The 25,000-nt window shown below is 40.7% G+C and overlaps 1 protein-coding gene across 14 annotated transcripts in view; it reads left to right on the forward strand.

Annotated features, from left to right (window-relative positions):
- The window catches only part of prrx1b (paired related homeobox 1b), a 34,489-nt gene that overhangs the window by 320 nt on the left and 9,169 nt on the right, over window positions 1–25,000 (forward strand). For all 14 annotated transcript variants that reach the window (XM_036007611.1, XM_036007613.1, XM_036007606.1 and 11 more), the window contains exons 1-3: window positions 1–436; window positions 12,987–13,162; window positions 24,242–24,423. The exon at window positions 1–436 is cut by the window's left edge. In XM_036007611.1, the coding sequence (XP_035863504.1) occupies window positions 190–436; window positions 12,987–13,162; window positions 24,242–24,423 (605 nt within the window). In that variant the 5' untranslated portion in view covers window positions 1–189. The remainder of the gene's footprint in view (window positions 437–12,986; window positions 13,163–24,241; window positions 24,424–25,000) is intronic.

Raw genomic sequence — 25,000 nt, forward strand, 5'->3', positions numbered from 1 at the left:
CTAATCTGGATGTGAACAGACCCGCGTTCTGCTCGGAAGAACCGGAGTCTGTCTCTCTCTCTTTCTCTTTCCCTCTCTCTCTCTGTGGCTGGTTTTTGGAGGCGCGGATCTTGTTGGCTCGCTTGTGATTCATCTCTTTCTTCTTCTTATTACCGCACCGTTTCTTTCCGCCGTTCCCCCACTTGCGTCATGACTTCTAGCTATGCACATGTAATGGACAGGCAAGCATCGATATCAAACCGCCTGGAGAGCCCGATCACGTCTAACCTGGACAACCTGCAAGCCAAAAAGAACTTCTCGGTCAGCCACCTGTTGGATCTGGAAGAGGCCGGGGAAATGGTCGGCACCCAGGCGGACGAGAGCATCGGGGAGGCGGGGAGGAGTATGCTGGAGTCCCCGGGGCTGACCAGCGGGAGCGACACGACCCAGCAGGAGAGTAAGTTTAAAAAAAATAATAATAATAATAATAATAAATAAATTAAAAAAAAAAAAAAAAGGAACTGGAACGGAGCAGAAGAGGTCAAAACTTCCACAACTTTTACATCTTGTGAACTAAATATTAAAACTCCTCTCTGGTGTGTTTTAGTGCAGAATGTGAAGACAAGGAGTTTTTAGTCTCAATCTGTGGAAAACCCCGCAAAATGTCACAGGAATGTAGTTCTAATGAGCAGCTGACGACTAAAGTCATTTGTTTTCATTATGTTTCTGGCGTGTGTCCGCGTGCGGAGCGCATGAATGGAGCTGTGCAGAAAGCAGCAGCCGCGCGCATGGAAGGAATCCTTTAGTGAGTTTTGGCAATGCATCATCCCTGACGGCCTCCCCCTCCACTCGGCCATTAATTTACCATTAACACTTTGATGTCAGTGAGGTATGGTGATGTTGGTGGACATGGTCAGTGAACTCGGGGGCAATAAATCTCTCTCTCATGACCTAAACGAGGCCACATTTTTCTGACCGAGCACGTTTTCATCTTTTTATTTAACAGAATAAAATCGAGTAAAAAAAGCATTTCTTTTTGAAATACTAAGAGTCACATATCATTAATGCGTCACAAATATGCTAGTTTCATGATAAACATCTGTATTATGTATATATAATTATATATATTTTTCGCTCATCATTCCTCCATGTGTGTTTGCGCAAAAATGAGGCCGATCCAAGCCGCGTTTGGTGCGCTGAGAAGCGGATACTCTTCGCTGAGCTGCCGCTGACGCCCCAGACTGAAAACCACAGAGCTAATATTTTCAACTTTATTGTATTAAAATGTGCCGTTACGTGCCTAAAACTCAGATAAACTCGTCGCTCGCGCTCTCCAAACGCACCGTTGAGAGGGTAAATAAACCCCTCCTCCTCTCCTCTGCCGCGGCTGACAGAAACGTTACAGGCTTTAATGGGTGTTATTGTTAGTTTTTTAAAAGGCTAAAAATCGTGTGAGAAATATGCGGGAGGAAGTGGCCGGGTCACGTCGTTAATTCACGGTTATTTTCGGCCTGTCAAACACGTTCAGAACGTCGGAGCCTAATCATTTGTCATAATTACCGCGCGTGTCCTCGCGCACACAATTAAGGAATCAAATAACAGCATCTCAGATGAATCGTATCTTAAACTGACTTTAAAATGAATTAGTCATGTTTTGATGAGTAGAAACATTTGGTGCCTTTGTTGCGTATAATGTTGAGGAAAGAGTCCGATTTACGCAAAGTTCAGAAATAATAATGACACGTTTTGGAGCCTTTACTCGCGTGATTAACATTTAGTTTTTGTGATTTACTGACAGAGATGTGAAAGCAACAGATATGACTTTTAAAGTGAATCAGCCGTGTTTGTGGTTTGATCAGAAACATATTTGGGATGTTTTATTTTGTCAAGTTGAGGAACGAGATTTACGCACGATTCAAGAATAATGAATGGAGCCTCTAGTCGTGTAATGGACATTTAGTTTTTCTGCTTTTCTGACAGAAACGTGAAAGCAACAGATGCTCTGAATGGCTTTGGGCATTTCTTTTAGCCTATAATTCTTTTCACAAATCGCCATTTAGGCTATACAGCTTGGAAATACTACAAAAATAAAACATTTCAAAGTGAAATGCAAAACATGAGCCTATAATCGTGTATTTAACATTCACTTGTTGTGATTTACTGAGAGAAACGTGGACGCAACAGTTGCTCTGAATACCTTTATGCATTTTAAATTGATTTCACAAATCGCCATCAATACGAGGCTACATCATGGAAAATACTGCACGACTGAAACAACATTTCAAAATAAAATTGCAAACATTTGAGCGTATTTCTGTTTCCCATTATGTTAGGGATCAGCAACAGGAGGACTAAATAACTTTGACTGATCGCTGCTAATGACATCAGTCTAATAATCGCACGTGCACGATGCTGGCCACTCACAGCTGCAGGATGATGATGGTGATGATGGTGATGAGGGAATGGCTTTGATTGGCTGCTGTAAATGTCACCCTGCACGTTTAATTACACGCTTTCTGAGACCAGACCGCCGCTCTGCACGCGGCACACACAGAGTTCCCTATTTGGGATATTTGGATTTTATATTTGTGTCCACTTGAAAAAAAGCTCACACTCGGAGCTGCCAGCCAGGAACTAAGTGTACATCTCATTCTAAGCTCCTTATTTTTTATAAAATAAAACAATGTTCCTGTTTTCCTCGGGTCGAATTTGACCCGTTTTCAAAGTTTCTATATCAGAAATATAGCCCAAAAATAGCACGGATGGTTCCACACAACGCTCTCTGCATGTAAACTGAAGGATCAGTTCACTGCGTTTATTAAATAAGTGAACTGATTTCCAAACCGTGCCCTGACTAAACTTGGACATGTCTGTGATAATCCATCAACATACTGTACGTTCCTCTCATCTCATAGTCAAAATAATTCACAATTTGCTTCTTTTAAAAAAAAAACTAAAATGATGTATAATTTCATATAAATTAGGTGTATTGACCATGGGTTTACAAAAAAGAGTGTAGTAATAGTTTGGAATGAAGTTGGCTGAGACGATGTTAACAGAGAATTGGGTGATCGTTTGTATAAACTTTATAACCTCAACTGGCAACACAGACCGCGGGTCAGTTTGAACCTGAGAGGACACGAAGGTGCATGCTCGACGGGAAGACAACAGATGATAAATTAGATTCAACTTTATTGTCACTGTGCAGAGTAGACGTACAAAGACAACGAAATGCAGTTTGCGTTCAATCAGACGTGCAAAAAGAGCAGAAAAGTGCAACGTGATATAAAAAGTATAGACAGGTATAGACAGGAAAGGAAATCTAGTGCAGTGTAGACAGTAGTATACAGTTGGTTTACAGAAGGTGGTTTAGAGTAATATTAATTAAATATAAATATGTGCAGTGTATTAGCAGTTACCTTATAAGAGCAGAATAACTATGGCTATGTAATATGAACAATGTATGAACAACATGTACATATATGTAGCAGGAATAATAATATAGATATATGCGGTGTATTAACAGAATATATTATAAGAAAAACAGAATAAATATGGATATTCAGTATGAACCACATAGACAGAGACACAAGGGTTACATTGACAAAAATGTTTGTTTTTTTGTAGCTATATTTTACTAACTAATCCTGCATGCCAAACCTGCCGCGCCACGTTTTCACACGTGCAAAGAAAGCGAGATTTTAAACAGCTCAAGTCAAATATTGCATTAAGATCTATTCAACATTTTTTTTTTATGTTGTCATGTCACCGTTTTTCTGCACAACATCGTGCCCTTTATTTACGTCATTTACGTATAGGTACAATTTAGGCTATTCATATTTAATAAGTCCAATAAAGTCGTCTTTATGTATGAAGCACATTTAAAACAACACAAGGAGGCAGAAAGAAGACGCAGACAAACAAGATGCATCCAAACAGGAAGTTCTAGGAGAGCGTGAATCAAATCAGTAATAGCGATATTAAAAAACAGCGTAGGGAATTAAAATGAGAGGATTCAGCAGAAGCCGAGCAGCCTCAAACTGAAGTAAAAGTGAACAGAGATCGGTTTATAGATTCGATTTAAAATGTTAGATTGCGGAACATGGCTCAGTGTGATTTAATGGAGGCATGACTCAGGGACTGAGAGGAAGAGAGGAAGACCATAACTCATAGGCCTAATTTAGTTACTACCAGTGGCCAGTGCAACCCCCTAAATATCTAATAATAATTTCCTTTACATAAATAAAGACATTTGCATCATAAATTGACGCAGAAAAGGCACAAGCTGGTGCAGAAAATAATCACCAGAATGCAGGAAACGAAGATCTGTTGAACCCAAAGTTGCGCCCTTACCAGAACTGACTTTATGACATTTTAATATGTATTTTCATGTCAGTGACACAGTCCCCTCTCCCAGCAGACACACGTCATTTTGTTTTTGTTTGTCTGTCGCACTTTTCTCCGTTTGTTGCGTCACCAAAACGGGCGCTGGACTGATGAAGTGCGTCAGGATTATTATTCGAACATCGAGCCTGTAAAACTGCTGCTTTTTTTTGGTTGGTTGATTGGTCGGGGGGGATGGGGGGGTTATGCGCGGTCTCTGGTCAGCGCCATGTGCGGCTGCCTTCAGCCTTTACAGCCGCACTTTAGTCAAGAATCAGGAGTCACGCACACACGCACACACACACACACACACACACACACACACACACACACACACACACACACATCAAACGGAGGAAACAAGATGGAAGGCAGAGGAGAGATTTGTATTTCATCTCAGCTGCAAAATGTTTCCTCAAAAACCACAAATATACAATCTGTCATTTATTTCAAACATCTCATCTTTATGTGAAGTAGAGCTCAGTGTTAACACACAGAGGTGGGGTGAGGGCTATCTCTGGGTTCAACAGTGGGGGGGGGGCAAAATAGAAATTTGGAGCATATCAACCACTTCATGTTCTGCATTCTGGTGAATTCTTCTGCAACAACTTGTGCCTTTTCTGCATCACTTTATGATGCAAATGTCTTTATTTAAGTAAAGGAAATTATTTATAGTTTTTTTGGGTTGGGTTGCACTGGCCAGTTTTGATTATTGGGTGGTGGGGTTGTAATCCTCCATCCCCCCTGTAAATTAGGCCTATACATATATATATATATATGTAAAGTAGAGCTCTGTTTAACACACAGAGGTGGGGTTCAGGTCTGCTCTCTACTCTGGTCATTTCTGCTATGAAGAGGGAAATATTGTTCTTTCTTCGGCAATGTTCTGCATAAAGCAAGAAAATTAAGTAGAGCTGAGTTTAGCACACAGAGGCGGGCTTTCTTCTCATATTTTTTACGCAGTTTTCTGCATAAAGCAGATACTGCAGGTACATGTTTACGTGAAAAGGTATGGCAGGGACATGTTCAGAAGGCCGCGTTAGAATCCCAAAATACAAACCAAAATGCACCTTTTGAAACTTGAACTTATCTGACAAGTTTTTCTTTGCAGATTTAGATTTTACAGCCAAAACTTAATGCAGTCATTCAATATTCTTGTTTTGTTTTAATTGTTTTAATCTGTTGTTGTTCCACCCTGGGGGGGGGGGGGGTCAGGACCCCCGCAGAGGGGCAGGCAAGATAAACCCCAAAGGTCATAAAAGGATAAACAGGATTAGGAGAGAAAAAGAATCTGCTTCACCAAATGCTGTTTATTTTTCCTGATTGTATTTTTAATCTTTAGTTAAGTCTGAATACATATTAATTGATTTTCTTAAAGACAGCCCTCTCCCCAAACACACTCAGCTGAATAAATCAAATGTGTGTTCATACAGCCCACGATGAAAACAAGAAAAATACTAAAATAGAACTTTCATTGACTAAAAATAAACTATAAAATGTCAAACATAAATCCCTTCCGTGTTCCTGTATTTGTGCATACAAAACAAAATAAAAATAGAAATATCCAATGACATAGTAGGTGGGACAAAATAAACCCTGAGGACCCACCCAACGCTGAAATATTTAAATGATTAAAAGTCAATATAATAAAAAAAATAAAGAACACAATGTTAATGGGGTTTTTTAATATTCCTTTAATATTTTTTTTCTTGTTTTATTCAACTTTTTCTACTCTTTCCCCCCAGTATACACACCCCTTAAACCAAGTTATTACCACACGTTTTACAATTATTTTTTTCAAAATTCATGGTCAATAAACCTCATTTATATGATTGTTATACCTCATTTTTTAGTTAAAAAGCAGACATTATGGAATATTTTGACAATTAAGTTCAAATCCGATGAAGACTTTTGTCAGAGTTTAGTCAGGGAATGGTTTTTAAACCATTTAAACAGTTTTTTTGTTTTTTCAAATGCTGTAAAATATAATATAACATCCGGAATTCAATGATATTGCGAAGAATGTTGTATTGAACCAACCGTGTTGTATTTTTTTTGGGCAATTTTAGTTAAAAGAAACCCATATTTTTTTGTGTAGAAACTTTGAAAAACGGGAGGGCTAAGACTTCAGCCAACCAATGACGAGGCACCTGCTTTTATAAAATCCAGGCTATCAACATATTATATATTATATATTTAATAACTACATTTAGGAGGAGTGATATTATATATCTTGATACACGATTGACATGCAATTTACGAAGATGTTATATTCATAGAAGATAATACATTGTAGTTAATATTTAAGAATGAATGACATCATTTGTTTGCAGTTCTTAATGTTGACCTGCCACTTAATGACCAGTCACCACTGTATATTATATATTTTCCAAGTACATTTCGGAGGAATGCATCCTCTGCATTTCACCCGTCCTAACTACCTAGGAGCCGTGTGCAGCCATCGTCCAGCTCCAGCTGTGATGTCAGAGCCTATACGTCAAGGGCAACGGCACCACTTCTTCTCGTCTCTACGGTGGCAGGGAAAGCGGCGGAAACACGCAGAGAACTTGCAAACCCCAAACCCTGCAAACTTTAAAACCACTAGATCAAAAACCTATCAGCTATCACCACTGCCATATCACTTCTAAATACAACTTATTTCCTTTAGACAGTTTTTTACATTATCTAGATGCCTGCCTCATTTTCTAAATATTACATCAGGGGCGCCCGGATAGCTCAGTTGGTAGAGCAGGCGCCCATATATAGAGGTTTACTCCTCGACGCAGCGGGCCCGGGTGTGGCTCCGGCCTGCGGCCCTTTGCTGCGTGTCATTCCCCCCTCTCTCTCTCCCCTTTCATTTCTTCAGCTGTCCTGTCAATAAAGGCCTAAAAATGCCCAAAAAATAATCTTAAAAATAAAATAGTACATGGGCTTGCACCTCCACCACTGGGTGAATTTATACAACAGAAGAACAGCAGGGGCAACTAGGGCAACTAGGGCAACTAGGGCAGCCACCAGGGGAGACTGTGTTGTACAGTATAGACGTTCAGTAGTAAGTTTGGCCAAACAGTCTTCTCAGTACGGGCCTCAAATTACTGGAACTGCCTTCCTATTGAACTCAGAGAAAGAACCAGCTATCTATCATTTAAAACCACACTCAAGAGATGGATTCAAAACTATCAAAACTGCAGTCATCAATAGTTGGTTTACCTCATCCTAGGTACTGCCCTTCTTTGTATTGTACTTCGTTTTTATATATTTATTTTGTCTCTCTCTCTCTTCTCTTTCTTGCATTCTTTTTTATTAATGTAATATGATGATGTGTTGACCTGCCAAGGGACGACAGATGAAAATTAACTTTATTTTGGCACATTTACATTTTGAGTGTAAACTAAAAATGTCAATTGATGTGCATTGTCCCTTTTAAATAAACAAATAAATAAAAGAAACCCCACACAGAAAAGATCCGGCCCAGCCCGGCCTGGGGATTGAACTCTAGCAGCTGTGAGGCCGCAGTAACCACTGAGCCACCGTGTGCCGTTGTGTACGCAGAGCTTTGAGTCCCTCAGATGCTCAGGCTGCAGGGGATCTGAGGGAGCTGAGAGACGGGACGCTCGCTCTTTTAACACTTGTGTTTTCCTCGGGTCAAATTTGAAAAAAGAAAAATGACATCAGTATAATGAGTTTCTTCAACCAAATCGCCCCCAAAAATAACATGGATGCGTGCGTGTACGTTGGGTTCCATACAATGTTCTGCGCAGGTAAAGTTAATCATTACTGCCATTGAATTTTGGGAGTTTTATTCAATTTTATAGCATTTTGAGAGAAAAAAATGAAATGGTTTTAAAACAACATCCTCTGATCAAAATTATTCATAATTTCTGCTTTTTCTAAACTAAAAAATGAGGTATAATGTCATTTCAATTAGGTTTATTGACCATGAATATTTTTTAAAAAGCAGAAAAAAGTGCCAAAAAATGTTATTTTTTCAATTTTGACCCTGGAGGACAACAAGTTGCCGGCCAATAGGATGACAACACGAGGGTTAAAACCATCTCAACATCACTTCTAGAGCTGATAGAAAACCACTGCAATGACTTCTGTGATTCAATTAATAAAGAAACAAAATGTGTTTTGTTTCACGCAAAAATTATGTAAATTCTTTTCAGATTTTTCTCTAGCTTTTACTTTTTTCTCCTAGTGAAAAACTAAATATGTTGAACTGCGGTCATGAGTAGATAATGCTTTATTTTAAGGGCTCGATCTTTCCTGTAAATCTGGAGATAAGAAGAGTTGACATAGTTCACTCTCAGCTGATTGGCTGAGACTGCAGGGGAAGTTGCTCTCTCATTGGACAACAATGAGACACACCTGTGTGTGTGTGTGTGTGTGTGTGTGTGTGTGTGTGTGTGCGTGTGTGTGTGTGTGTGTGTGTGTGTGTGTGTGATCACCGTGTTTTTCTCTGTGAAAAAAGACAGTGTGTGTGTGTGTGTGTGTGTGTGTATGATCACAGTCTTTTTCTCTGTGAAAAAAAGTGTATGTGTGTCAGTGTGTGTGTGTGTGTGTGTGTTTGTCAGTATGTGTGTGTGTGTGTGTGTGTGTGTGTGTCTGTGTGTGTCTGTGTATGATCACAGTCTTTTTCTCTGTGAAAAAAAGTGTATGTGTGTCAGTGTGTGTGTGTGTGTGTGTGTGTTTGTCAGTATGTGTGTGTGTGTGTGTGTGTGTGTGTGTGTGTGTGTGTGTGTGTGTGTGTGTGTGTCAGTGTGTGTGTGTGTGTGTGTGTGTGTGTGTGTGTGTGTGTGTGTGTGTGTGTGTGTGTGTGTGTGTGTGTGTGTGTGCGTGTGTGTGTGTGTGTGTTTGTCAGTATGTGTGTGTGTGTGTGTGTGTGTGTGTGTGTGTTTGTCAGTATGTGTGTGTGTGTGTGTGTGTGTGTGTATGATCACAGCCTTTTTCTGGATGTGAAAGTGTTTTTGCGGTCTTGTTGGTTCCACCCTGCAGGAGCATTTAGTCTGAACATTTAGACACACGATGCCTCTGGAAGGTGCAATTCTATATTTATCTTGTTTGTGTGCTTGTACGTGTGTCTTTTTGTCAGATCATTTGGCTGCAGGGTCGAGGAACAAGTGGTGTGTATTTGGTGCCGATCCAGGAATTGTTTCAAAGGATCTTTAAAGAATCAGTTCACTCAAATTAAGTGTTATTTCTTCTTGTTGGTAGTTTTGCTTTTATTGAAAGTAAGAAAAAAGTTGTGCACGCTGTGGCTCCGTGTGCATTTCTCTGTTTTAGTTAGATCATTTGTTTAGATAGATCTAAATAAAATAGAGAAATATGGAGCCACTTGTTTCTTACTTTCAAGTTTACTTCCAGTGATTACTACAACTCTGTGTGTGCGTTCATTTGTTAATATATTCAATTTTGCTTTTATTATGTCCGCCAACGAGGCAATGTTTTCGGTTGGGTTTATCTGGCTGTCAGCAGGTTTACGGAATACGGAAAAACTACTTCCCTGATTTTCGTGAGACTTGGTGGAAGGGTGTAGCACGGGCCGAGGGAGAACCCCCAAATTATTTTTCACTTTCGCTGCTACGTTGTGAGATATAGGGCACGGCCTTGGCGGAGGTCTGTGCTCTCCGAGTGTCTTCCAGTTTGTCTGTGTTTTGAGATAACTGTCTCAGACATTTTGGCCTCTGCGATGAAGATGAATAAGATTTAGTTGCACAAAACTTCACTGAGGATAATCCACAGAGCACACTGTCTCAGAGTAGATGGGACATTGTTTCCAGAAGAAAAAGTTTCTGTGGAATTCTTGTAATGAGCACCGCACATATGTCTTTTATTTTTATCTTTTGGCTGAACACAGCGATGAGGCAGGGTATATTTCTTGTACTTTATTATTATCAAAGGGCACTGAGAATGAAAGTAATCCTCATAAAATTAAACAAGACAAACGAGGGTAAATACAGAAATATTATTAAAGGAAATAAGACAGATGTTCAAAACTCACTTTTCACTGTGGGAGAGATTTCTATGTTAGTCCACATAAGATAAAAATGGTTGCCATAAGAGAGAGAGAACTTGTCAGCCGAGCTTTTAACGGTGTACTTTATTTTTTCTAGGTGGAGAAATTTCAAAAACATCCAGTGGATATTGGATAAGGCATCTTGGCAGGACATTTCTTTGACATTTTTACTGTCATTTTGTGTATTTTCTTTTCTTAGGACTATTTTTTGGGCATGTTTGGAGAGAGAGAGAGAGAGAGAGAGAGAGAGAGCGATAGATGCAACTAAGGTCGAAGGTCAGGTTGAAAATAGGGACGTTGTCGTTTACGTGCTACGCCACAGCGACGGCTGCCACTTTGAATCGGTAGTAATCTGCATCCAAACACACAGAGGATTGTGTACTCTTCTGCTCTCTTTACTTCCAGCTGCTGTGCTATCATCAGATTCTCAGAGATGGAAACCGCGTTCAGAGTTCAGATCTCGTACCTGTCACAAGTCCAAGCGCTCTGCAATGGCCGGAGGTCAGCTGGAGAGCGCACCAACTTATTACCACTAGTGTTACACTTATTTTTCAGAATTCATGGTCAATAAACCTTGTTGGATTTTTAAATTATATCTAATTTTTGAGTCAAAAAAGCTGAAATTATGAATTATTTTGACAATATTTGAGGAATGTATGGTGATGGCTAATCACAGACTCGTGTATGTCAAAAGTTGAGTCAGAATACTGTTTAGAAACCGTTTAATTCTTTTTTTTCAAATGCTATACAATTGAATAAAACAACTCAAAATTCAATGAAAGTAGTGATCATTAACTGTACTTGCGAACCTGGAACCATCCTTATTATTTTCTCGGTAATTTGGTTGGAAAAGAAATCCATATTTTTTTTTAAATATAGACATTTTGATAACGGGTCCAATTTGACCCCGAGGACAACAGGAGGGTTAGGTTGCATCAGACAGACAGGTTCAAATCAACGTTATGTTTGGCTTGTTTTGAAGAACTGCCATCAACGTATGAAGAGTTATATATATATATATATAAATGTGTAAGCAGTATTTTAATGCTCATTCAAAGTGACCAGTATCCTATTGGGTTGTTTAAATATTACAATACAGAATATCTTTGGAATGTAACATACAACAAAGAGTGACTGTGTTGTTACTCTCCCCCTCTGCAGATTTTGAAACTGTGAAAACCGTACTAACAATATACCACAAGACATTAAAAACTCTTCATTATGATCCTTTCTTACTGGGATGAACTTCAATGCATCTTTTAAAGCTCCGTTATTATTGTCATTTCTGATTGTGGTCTTGAACGCAGCGCTTTCAAGCCGGGGAGGGGACTTCCCCTTCCTGGGGAAAACAAAAGACTCTCACCCAGGAAACGCGTGTTTGTTCATCAGGAATGTTAAAATCCAAACCACGATCTTTTTCCTGAAGTTAGTGGGTTTTGGTGTCTAAACTTAAAGTGCTCATATTATGCTCATCTTCAGGTTCATAATGGTATTTAGAGGTTGTATCAGAATAGGTTTACGTGGTTTAATTTTCAAAAAACACCATATTTTTGTTGTACTGCACATTGCTGCAGCTCCTCTTTTCACCCTGTGTGTTGAGCTCTCTGTTTTAGCTACAGAGTGAGACCTCTCACTGCTGTAACATCTTTGTTGGGAGTCGCACATGGTCAGTAGCTAGGTAAGGACTACTAGCCAGTCAGAAGCAGAGTATGAGGCCGTGCACAGTGAACAGTGTTTTCTGTTGGAGATGGTAAGTCCCTTTGGGGTGGACTTTGGACTTTTTCACTTTGTAAACCTATAACGTGCACAAAAAAGATATATGACTCAATAAAGGAAAGGGAAAAAGCCAAAATAATATGAGCACTTTTTTTTGCCGCTTGCAATCACTTTTTGCCAGCTAAACTCAACTAGCAACGACCACTGAAATGACCCGACAGCACTGAGCTCTGTGAACGGGCGTCAGTCACCTTTTTTCAAAAGATATCATATGAATTGGTGTGCATACATTTGCGTACGATATTGTACGAAACCTTCAATCAGAATGCATTGTTTTACGGTAGGCCTACTAGTCTCACATCGCCAGACCTTCCCCCACAGCGCTGCGGAAGAGGGTCTAGCTAGCCCACACAGCATTCTGGGATGGGAGGAAAACATGCTCTGGTTTATTGGCATTTCTTTAAACAAATCACAATCGTCTTGGGCGGCGCGAAGCACCGGGAAAAGCCATGCTGCCGCTGGAAAACAGCCTCGGGAAGGAACTTGTTTTGGTGGAACATGTGTACGTTTAAAAGTAGTTTTAGTCGTGCAACAGAAAACTCAGATTGGCCAGATAGTCTAGCTAGCTGTCTGGATTTACCCTGCAGAGATCTGAGGAGCAGTTAACCATAGTCCTCAGAAATCCACCGGAGGTTAGAACGCCAACACAAAGAAAGAGGAAGGGGACGGACATCTGGACGAAAAGAGGGACATCCGGCAGAATTTCCGGTGGCACCAGAGCGATAAGAAACTTTGTTGCCGATATAGACTATAGGCCTACCTTCTCTGTAGCTACAAACTAAAAGCCCTGCAGATGTTCTAAAAGTTCTCCTTCCTCCTCCCCTTGTAGATGAACAGATGAACACGGAGGAGAAAAAGAAGAGGAAGCAGCGCAGGAACAGGACCACCTTCAACAGCAGCCAGCTCCAGGCTCTGGAGCGAGTGTTTGAGAGGACACACTACCCCGACGCCTTCGTCAGAGAGGACCTGGCCCGCCGCGTCAACCTCACCGAGGCCAGAGTCCAGGTAAGCAAAACAAAAAAACACATTCAGGGACTTTTATTTTGACACGTCCTCCCTTCTTAAGGCAGTTACAGACCAACCAGACGGCCGACCGTTGGCAGAAAAGCCAGTTGGACTGATCAGTCTCCCCGAGTTGGTCAAAAAAGTGCCTCGGAACAAACCACAGCGACGAGACGTAATACGTCTCCATAACAGCAGGCGGCACTAATCTGTATTGTCTCCCAAAAAATGAAAACCGGCAGCTGATTGGACGAACGCGTCACATGGGTTTCTGAAAACCCATTTAAACGAGAAATCGGCCGTGCAGTTGCTGAATCTGTCTTCATTTCAGATCGACAAAGGTCAGTTTAAAAGATTTTCGTCAGATTTTGAGAGGCTTAGTCACGCTCATCCCGCTTGCCATTTCCGGTTGAGTCCTGACTGCCCTGTCTCCGACTGAGCATGTCAGGTCGGCCAAAATGAAGGCCGACAGCTCCTCCAATGGACGATGGCACGGAACACACCGAACAGACTCGAGTCACCGACCTCGCCAGACTGTCCGACGGCCGATAATCGGCCCGGTGTGTAGCTGCTTTTACAAAACAAATCCTTTATTCCTCGATCCTCTGAAGGTTTTTCCTCCAGCAGCAGTGATTTATCAGACAGCTTTAACCTTTGATCACAGAAAAAAAAGCTAAAAAACTCATCAGATTTGAAAGAAAGCCGAGTCATGAAGTAGGAAGAGACCTGTGGGCATTAAACCACTTTAGGGACAACGAAATAACCGGATATTTATAGACACAGGGACACAGAAACTGCTTTATTTGGTACATCAAAAATCATTCTTGTCCGGGCGCCCTGCTAGCTCACCTGGTTGAACGTGCGCCCCATGTCCTTACCGCAGCGGCCCGGGTTTGATTCCAAACCACAGCCCTTTACTGCAAGTGATTCCCCCTCTCTCTCTCTCCCCCATTCCTGTCTACAGCTGTCCTATCAATTAAAGGCAAAAACAAAAATATTCTTAAAGCTTTGGCACCCTGTGGGTCCTCAGAACTCACAGCAGGATTTATTAAATGATTCAGCAATCAATCAATCGACGTTTATTTATTTAACCTTTTACAGCAGGGGTGTCAGACATATGGCCCTTGGGCCAGAACGGGCCCGCCAAAGGGTCCAATCAGGCCCACTGGATGACTTTGCAAATTGTTAAAATTGCAGAGAAGTAATTAATTCCAATTCCAAATCTACCACTTTGATCACAGACAATATCCAAGTTCTTTTTCCATAAATTTACAACTTTAATCTTAGAAATTCAGAGTTTTTTCTCTGAATATTACCCCTCTCTCCAAGGTCCGTAACATTATTATTTTTTCCTACAACGGCCGTAGAACGCTGACAGAAACTCTGTGGCAGATAAAGTTTCTGATCTTTCTGGAGTAGTTTACTGGTCTGGCCCACTTGATATCAAATAAGGCAGATGTGGCCCGTTAACTAAAATGAGTTTGACACCCCTGCTTTACAGCAACCCGCAGGTATGTAAAGTGCTTAACATCTAGGACCAAGAATAAAAACATAACGCACAGTAAGATCAGAAAAGGTAACATAAGAGCAGGAGGAAGAAAGGGGAAGATGTCACAGCGCTGCTATGTATTCAAAGCCATTCTAAAGAAATAAGTTTTGAGGGTTAGATTTAAAAAGAGCTGCGTCTGTAATAGTGTGAATGTCAGGTGGGAAAGCTGTTCCAAAGTCTCGGGGGCAGCAACCGTAAAAGCGTGATCAGCCCCACGGTTTGTACCTCGACTTTGGGACTTCTAAATTAAGTTCATTGGATGACCGCAATGACCCATTGACGGAGAGTTATGAACAGCTGAGTTTGTTTGTTTGTTTGTTTGATCAACAGAGCAGCAGAACCAGCCGGTTATTGGAGAGAAGTTTTCTTAGAAACTGGGGCACATGTAGTCCCAAAACAGGACACGTCTTCTCCATCATCTGTTAGCTCTTACACTTATACATTCAATCCTATGTAATGGCTCCTACTTATCAGGACATATTAACCAGCCTGTGTGTGTGTGTGTGTGTGTGTGTGTGTGTGTGTATGAAGAACCCATGACACTACCCACTACCAAGGGCGTAACTTTGGGTTCAACATTAGGAGGGCGGTTGAGATCTCCAACTATCTAGGGTGGTCCCGGGACATGTGTGCATGTATTTTTTTTTTTTTTAATCGATAAAAACATTGAAAAAATTGTCGGAAAAAAACTCGAAAAAAGAGACTCAAGCGTCCAAAGGCGACAAATGTCAGAAAAAGCGACAAATATTTTGAAAAAAGCGTCACAGACTTCGAAAAAATTGTCCAAAAAAAAACTTCAAAAAGGAAGACAAAAACGTCAAAAAAATTGTCAAAAAGACCCTTTAAAACGGCGACAAAAATGTTGAAAAAATTGTCCAAAGAAAACTCAAAAAAGGCGACAAAAACTCAGAAAAAAACAAAAACTTTTTTTAAAAAGTGGCAAAGACATTGAAAAGGAACAAAAATGTGAAGTTTTTTATTAAAACAAAATGCAATTTGTGTCTCCTTTTGGTCCTTTCTGTTTCCTTTGGGGTTGTTTTGGCTCTCTGGGGTCGTTATTATCACCATATCTGTGTCTGAAATGTTGGAAAAGCTAGAGCAGATAATACATAAATAATCCTCAAAAAGCTTAAAGACAAAACTTAAAGCTAAAGAAGTCCAAGTGCAGTCATTAGATCTGAGAGAAGTCTTTCAGTTCCATTCATTTGGCTCAGTTGCTGCACCTAAACCTCATAATGGTGGGGAAAACCCTGCTGTTAACATGTTTATGTTTTGTATAAGGAGGTGATGGGAACGTGTCAGCGCCTCACAAACACGCTCACATGATCTTTGATAGAGGGGAGTCTGTGAGCACTTTTGTAAACTCCCCAAAGGGGCTGGATGTGATCACCAAAGTGGATGTAATGATGTCTAATTTCCTCAGCGGTTTACAGATCAGTGATAAACGCCAAATGTGCAACACATGACGGCGGCAGCAGAACAGGAGCTAATATGACGCAGTCATCGGCATAATGAGTGACATCACTCACCCGAATGTCATCAAGTGAAGAACCTAGTTATATTCTTAATGCAACTAGAAGTTTTTACTGATATTCGTCTTTGGGAAATTGTAGTAGTGGGAATAGGTGTAGATTACAACCCCCTCAGTAATCAAAACTGGGATTTTTCTGAAGTTTTTTGTTCCTTTTCAATGTTTTTGCTGCTTTTTTTCAACATTTTGGTTGCCGTTTTCAAAGTTTTGTGCAATTTTTTAAATTTTTTTATTCCTGCAAAAAAAAAAAAAAAAATACATGCATACATGTCCCGGGACCTCCCTAGATAGTTGGAGATCTCAACCCCCCCCCCCCAATGTTGAACATATATACACACACTCACACACACACACACACACACACACACACACACACACACACACACACACACACACACACACACATATACACACACACACACACACACATAGGTGTAGATTTGGGGGGCTGCAGGGGACACATCCTCGTTAGTATTTAGAATACCCTCCAATACTTTTATTCCCACAAACTGCTAGACCTGCTAGACTCCCAACGACGCAACAATGCCTCCGGTAAAGGAGCAGTCTGCAAACTCACCAGCATCGGTTGCAATCTCACATCCAATGGAAAGAAGATGAATCCACTCTGCACCGTTTCAGCCATAGACGTAATTTACAGGGGGGAATATTCCATTCTGGGCTTTTTTATTTTTTTCTTGCCTTTTTGGACGTTTTTGTCGCGTTTTAAATGTTTTTCTTGCTTTTTTCGGACAATTTTTTCACCTTTTTTTAGTTGTTTTTTTTTGGAAGGTTTTAGGACTTTTTCCAAATTTTTTCGCACCTTTTCTGATATTTTGTAGCCTTTTTTTTTGACAATTGTTTTGACGTTTTTCTCTCCCTTCTGGTGTTTTAATCCTGAGTTTTTGAAACAAAAACATTTCTTTCAATGTTTTTGTTCCTTTTCTCAATCCATGCAGAGATGTCCCGGGACCTCCCTAGGTAGTTGCAGATCTCAACCCCCCCAATGTTGAACCCAAAGTTACCGCCCTTGTTTGAAGCAGGAAGTACCGTGACATTTCCAACATAAATTGGGGCGTAAAAAATCACCAGAATGCAGGAAATATAGTGTTTGATGCGCACAAATGTGACTTGAGTCTATCAAACAAATTAGAAAAGCTGCTTTAGTTTCTATATGAATTATAAACGCTTTAGTGTAACTGATAATAACCTTTAGTTCCACTGATAAAGAACCGAGACTGAGATATTATTACATATTTTACCACAAAACATAAATGAAATACAGTTGAAGAATGAAATAAGTGGAGGAGTTTGTCTAACCAGCCAACTCGGTGCTCAAGGAACGAAAGCCTGAATATAAAGCCTCTGATGCTGAAACAGGCGAACGCAAAGAAGACTCCGATTAGTTAGCGAGTTTTCATTTTATTTAAAGGTGTGTAATGTGTTTAGTTGTTCATTATCAAAATCTGTGTTGCCCATTCACAAACTTGTCCTTTTTCATGAATATTTACCACCACCATTAATTCCAAGTATTCCTTTGGGCTTGAAATTTTACATTTGCGTTCACATGAACTGGGGTAGACGCTCCATATTCATGCTCCATCTTGAAATATGTTAGCCGGTAAGGGACATACAGGACATACTGCTCCACCTTTCACGTTTTCACTGTCACATGATAAACTCACAGGTGCTGCTAATGCTGCTAATGGGTATCGTAGTTTCCCGGCCCCGGCAAGTTTGAAGAAGGAAACATGGAGGACCACACGTATTCAAAATCCAAATTTCAGGAACAGGAGTCTTCTTCTTCTTCGCCCAGAAAAAGAAAAAGGAGATTGAAAAGAGCAAGAGACCGGCTTTTTGAAGCGTGAAGGCTACCGTAGCTGTAATACGTACTTTGAACTGCGTGGTGCGAGAGAGTTGATTGCGATATATGATCTCAACGCTAGATGGGAGAAATTCCCACACATTGGACCTTTAATCATTTTTATTTGTCAAGAACAATACATATAGGCGTCGTTACATCTAAAGTGAAACAGATGCAATGTATGTAGGACTTCTAGACGTAGGCTACCTTGCAGTCCTTGTCCTTGGTCAGGCTTTTAGGAATGACATGCATGGTACAACACTATAAAATAGAAGTACAAACTAACATCTGAAGCAGACAAACAGGCAGTCACAGATGCACAAAAACGCTAAAGCGACCACGGAGCAGCAGCCACGTACAGTACACGAATAAAGACCAACGATACAGCCAACCGAGGCAGCAAACTAGATGGTTTAAAGCTGACAATTAAAGCAAACAGTCACATAAATACATAACCCTCCTGTTGTCTTCGAGTCATACTTGACCCATTTTCAAAAAGTGTCTATATCAGAAATTTGGGTTTCTTTCAATCAAATTGCCTAAAATGAACATGGATGGTTCTATAAAACGCTCTTCTCAAGTAAAATGAAAGATCAGTTCACTACTTTCATTGAATTTTGGGTGTTTTTATTCAATTTTATTGCATATTTCTGCTTTTTAAACTCAAAAATTAGGGTTATTGACCCTGAATTCCAAGAATAAGTGTAAAACTCGTGGTATAAGTTGGTAGTAGGGGGAAAAAGGTCAAACGTAAAAAGTGACAAAAATGTGACAAAGTGACGATCAGATAAACAAAGCCACAAAAAAGCAACAAAAATATCCAAAAAAAAGCGTCAAAAACGTTGAAAAAAAACCCATTAAAAACACTAAACACTAACACTAAAAAAACTTCAACAAAAAGTGCCGGAAGCTGGAAAAAAAAAGTGCCAACAATTCTTTAGCCGGGAGGACAACAGGGTTAAAACTGTTTGCTGAGTAGTTTCTTCATGTACACTCTGTGTGTGTGTCTCCACTGTCACTTTCAAATCAAGACAAAAATGCCTGAAAAACTGTAAAAATATGATTTAAAAAAAACATAATGTCCCTCACAAATATAAATATAAATCTATTCTTTTCCAAAACATGCCTAAGTGAGTGTGTTTTTCTCACCCTGTAGCACCTAACTATGACTGAATTGTAATAACATATATCCAGGAAGAATCACTATTGACATGAAAGAACATTTCATTGAGATTTAATCAACTGTTTAGTGTAAAGTCTTTTCTGATCTAAGATCCACTCTGGTGTAACGGACGATCCGTTGCTCAGCGGCCAATCAGCACGGCTGTGGGCGAGCTCAGGGACTTCACTTTGACGCGTCTTTGCCCGGTAACAACATACCGCTTACCATCTGTTGTACATTTCTGAGTTACATTTCTAAGAAATGAAACCTGTGTCACAGGCTCGTGTTTTCAGTCAACTAACACGACACGGACACTTTACATTTCAGAGAACAAAAAGCAGGCTTTCTTTGCATTATTACATTACCTGTCAAAATGATAACATCATCAGGTTTAAAAACACAACGACCCACCTGAAAGGTTTGACATTATCGGTAAAAATGTAAAGACCATATCCGTCAGGACAGGTTTTATTACATTTACGATCAGGTTTTTAGGAAATTATTACAATTTTGGGTGCTACAGCCCCGAGTTATGTAAGCAGAACATCAAAAGAAAGGTCCAAAATGACTTGATGTTGCTTAACCCTCCTGTTGTCCTCGGGTCAAATTTGACCCATTTTCAAAGTATCTGTATCAGTAATTTGGGTTTCTTTTAACCAAAAAATGCTCCAAAAAAAACTGAATGAAGTTGGCCAGAAGCCTAAATGTAGCAGAGAATTAGGTGATAATTTATACTTTTTGCTTTACAAACAGGCAAACCAGAGGACAGAAGGTAAGTACGTGCACTGAAAGCGTTAAAACTGTCCAACAAAGTGCAAAAACAGCATCAAAATTGTCCAAAAAGAAGCATCAAAAGAGTTAAAACTGCCAAAAAAGAGCAACAAAAAAGCCTCAAAGTGTCAAAATAGTCAAAGTAATTCATAATTTCAGCTTTTTTTAAACTCAAAATGTAGGTATAATTTCATATAAATGAGGTTTATGGACCATGCATTCTGATTATATGTTAACTAGTGATAATAAGCTGGAATAAAAAGGTGTAACATGGAAATGGTTTATAATTTAAACTTTATGATGCAGGCAAACCAGGTACACCGCCGAGGGTTAAGAAGCTGTGAGCTTGTGTATCTGCATTTAGGTAATCCGATTTTCTTTAATCCAACCGCTAAAGAAAGGACAACGACAGAGATTTTTCCGAGTCACTCAAACTGCAACTGGAAAAGTGTGAAAGTCAGAGAAACAAACAGTGGTTTTGATCAGGGAGGAGGACATGCGGTCCCCCGTGGCCCCCAGTGAAAATGACTCCCTTGCTTGCACTGGATACACTCTGAAATGTACAAGCAGCTCAAAATAAGTTCATGCAACTATCCTTTTAAAAGCAGACAGGCCTTGTACACTTGTTATACATGTATGGCTCAAGAAATAATAGAGTATATCCATTCATGTAATCAGATTTTCTTTAATCTAACCGCTAAAGAAAGGACACTGACAAAGACATTTTACCCAGTCACTTAAACTAAAACTGAAAAACTGAAAGTCAGAGAAACAAATAGGCTCATATGACTACAGAAATAATAGTCTATCCAATGCATTCACTGCAGATGGATGTGCAAGTACAATGCTTTTTTGTCTATTTTTCTTTGCCTGGTTTTCTGAACACAACAGTGAGCGCATTTGCTTCGTGGGAAGAGTGAGAAGGAAAGAGGAAACGGTGCTGCTGGAGGGAGGGAAAAGCAGCACATCTGTGAATAATGTGTAGCAGAGAGCGATGCAGAAAGGCTTTGATAAAAGAGACTTTGTGCTCATTCCTGAGGCTGTGCGTCAGCGGACAGCGAGCCCCTGCGAGCGCCCACGGCATCCAATAATGGATTTGATTTCACAGCGAGGAACAACATTAGCACCCCCCGAGTCAAGTCACATCATCGTGTGTTTAGTAAAGGGCAAGGGTGGGGGTAGTATGTTCAGAAGTAATCTCTGAGAAGGAGATGAAGGAAGTGTGTGTGTGGTAGAGGGTAGATATGCATGTGACTGAAATTAAAGTTTGTACCTGAGACAAGAGTTCAGAGAATCATCTAGAAAGTTCTTTAAAAAACTTCTGGTTAGTTTGATTAGTTTTTTAGGTGAAGATGTTATATTATATGTAGTCTCGCATTGCCAGACCTTAAATCCACAGCACTGCGGAGGAGGGTCTGGCTAGTCCACACAGCTTTCCTGAATGGGAGAAAAAAACGTGCTCTGGTTTATTGGCATTTCTTTAAACCAATCAGAATCGTCGTGGGCGGTGCTAAGCGCCGGGCGGAGATACCGTGTCTCTGCAAAATAGTCTCAGGAAGGAACTTGTTTTGGTGGAACATGTGTACGTTCAAAAGTAGTTTTAGTCGTGCAACAGAAAACTCAGATTGGACAGATAGTCTAGCTAGCTGTCTGGATTTACCCTGCAGAGATCTGAGGAGCTGTTAACATAGTTCTCAGAAATCCACCGGAGGTTAGAACGCCAACACAAAGAAAGAGGAAGAGGACGGACATCCGGCCGAAAAGAGGGACATCCGGGGGAATTTTATACTTGACTTTATTTGACTTCACTTAGGGACTGTTCGTTATTTAATTATGGGGCCACCGGAGGAGTTTTGTGGCCTCTAACCTAAATAGACTTGACCCTCCCCTCGTCAGTAATAATTTTCCTATGACCCTCCAAAATGATTTGAAAAAGAGGCATGACCCCCCCCCCTTGCGTGCAAGTTGGCACTTAGCAAAGAAGTTCAGATGCCATTTGATTTTTACAGCCATGATGTACATGAGTTAACCTCTGCATTCTCATCTTACACATCACTCTCCTCTGTTATGGTGTGGGGGCCATTTCAGTAGATTTACTCACTAACATTGTTGTGGAAACACAATAAGCATGGAAACTAAATGCACACTTCATGCATTACTGCATTATTTCAAATACTAAGTTACTCCTCTAGTAAACTAGTATTCACATGAAATAAAACAATAAAACATTGAGACCATTCAGCAAAGGACAATGGGAAATAACAATTCAACACTGGTTGCTATGGACTCGTCACTAGGCTTCCTCAGTCATTGTATATTTTAGCACATATAGGTAAAGCTGCTGAAGCTGAACATTATATTCCAAAACACATATGTTTGTTTTTAAAGCAGATTTTAAATTACATTGTAACAATTTAACAATTCGCCCTTATGAAATCCAATCGCGGCACGGCTGTTTTGGAACGCAATAGACAGATGCTTAAATTCAACAAAAATGTAACAGTGAACAATCAGTGTTGGACCTACAGTCTGTTGAGATGCCTCTCCAAACGCAGAAACCAAGCGCAGTCACACCATAAAACGTTAAGACACGTTGAGAAAAAAGATCCGTATTTTGCCGTAATCCAATGACACGGAAAAAAAGTAATCCACAGCGATCAGTAGATCCACAAACAGAGTCACGGTGTATCCAGCAAGGCCGAGACGAGCGTCACATTCACCAGCCAGCTCCAAACAGGTGAACGAGGCCTCTCCACTTCACCGTTTAAACAAAGTGGAATAAACGTATAAAAGTCCAAATCTACACAAAACCCGCAATCAATTAGTAAGCTGACATCACATTTATATACATGGCATTTAGGAAACCTTTATTGCAAGGTTGGCACAGCAAGATGTCCAGACTAGTGCAACAGTAACTTTTGTTTGTTGCGTCCTGCTGCTCCCATCGTCAGCCAGGTAATATTTTTTTTACTAAAGCAGTATATGAAATCTGATGTATTACCTATCACCATTTAGTTGTTTTGTGTTATTTAAGATATTTATAAAATATCTAGTCATGCCAGACGTAATTATTCCACTCATTTTTTAAACAATGCAATTACCCGTTTGAGCCACCAGGGGGGCAGTGCTCCTCCTGCCTCCCCAGCAAACTCCGCGTATGGGGTCAGACCATCTGCTAGGGGGCCGAGACTGAGAGCTACATGGATAAATATGCACCAAACAAGCCCCTTTGAAATTTTTTTTTTGAAATTTTTTTTCAAACAGTTATGTGTGTGGTTGTGTTTAAAGACTTTTTGCTTTCACTTTTGTCCCCTCTGGTAACAATGTATGGAATTTCATTCTGTCTGATACGTGCCATGCCTTCGCCGCTAGGCATCATCTGATTGGTCAGAATCTGCACTCATGCCAGTGAGGGAAACGCCAGAGCAGGGGGAATGAGAGGGGGAAACACCAGAGCAGGGGGAATGAGAGGGGGAAAGGCCAGAGCAGGGGGAATGAGAGGGGGAAAGGCCAGAGCAGGGGGAATGAGAGGGGGAAACGCCAGAGCAAGGGGAATGAGAGGGGGAAACGCCAGAGCAGGGGGAATGAGAGGGGGAAACGCCTGAACAGGGGGAATGAGAGGGGGAAACACCAGAGCCGAGGGAATGAGAGGGGGAAACACCAGAGCAGGGGGAATGAGAGGGGGAAACACCAGAGCCGAGGGAATGAGAGGGGGAAAGGCCAGAGCAGGGGGAATGAGAGGGGGAAACGCCAGAGCAGGGGGAATGAGAGGGGGAAACGTAGCCAATGTCTTTGGCTACATTGACAACTCGCATTCACACTGCTCTGGTGTTAAGAGATATTCTTTTTTAAGCAAAAATGTATCAATGTAAATGTAGCCTGAGTCAAGGGTACACGTTAATATCTGTTTATTTATGGCAAATAATATCGTTATCGCACACTTCTTCCTGCTTTGGCACTGAACCTAAAATGTTCGTTGCTGATTCAGCCAATGAAAACTCTTCTGCGGCACCGCTCCACACAAATGGAAATCTTCTAGATGTCTCGTGCATAATTTGAGATCCAAGTTCAACCGAAATGTTTGGTATCTTTGGAACTTTGAGGGCTTCTGTAGAGAGTCCACAGGGGTTCAAAACCGTCAGGCAAAATAAGAAAAAGAGACTTTAAATTTCTGATCTTTCATCCCGTGGTCTTGTCTTTGATTGCAGGTTTGGTTCCAGAACCGGAGAGCTAAGTTTCGCAGGAATGAGCGCGCCATGCTGGCCAGCAAAAACGCCTCGCTCCTCAAATCTTACTCCGGAGACGTGACGGCGGTGGAGCAGCCAATCGTACCGCGCCCTGCACCGCGCCCAAACGACTACCTGTCCTGGGGCAGCGCCGCCCCCTACAGGTAGACTCCACAACAACACACACACACACACACACACACACACACACACACACACACACACACACACACACACACCTGTTCACACTACGCTGCTTCTGTACTAACGCTCGGCTAACACTGCTGTTCTGCAGCACAGAGGAAGAAGTCAAACTCAGTAAAAGTTATGTAAAAAACAAGTAGTCTATCTTAGGGGATATGTAGAAGGAAGAAAGGGAAGAAGATGAAAGAAAAGTAAGGACAGCAGGAAGAAAATAAGTACAGAAACTACACACAAAAGGAAGGAAGGAAGGGAGGAAGGAAGGAAACAAGGAAAGAAGGGACTAATGTAAGAAAGGAAGGAGGGAGGAAGCAAAGAAGCAGAAGGACAGAAGGAAGAAAATGGAACAGGAAAGAGTGAAGGGCAGCAGAAAGGTAGAAAATAAAGAAAGAAAGTTATATGATAGAATGTAAATGATATGAGTTTAACTCATGTTGGATGCAGGGGAGTAAAAGGTTTAAAATCTCCCAAAATTCTGTGGCCAGGTTAGCTCAGTTGGTAGAGCGGGCGCACGTATGTAGAGGTTTACTCCTCGATGCA

This window comes from Sander lucioperca, chromosome 11 (genome assembly GCF_008315115.2).
Source record: "Sander lucioperca isolate FBNREF2018 chromosome 11, SLUC_FBN_1.2, whole genome shotgun sequence".
In the NCBI taxonomy this organism is placed as follows: Eukaryota; Metazoa; Chordata; class Actinopteri; order Perciformes; family Percidae; genus Sander; species Sander lucioperca.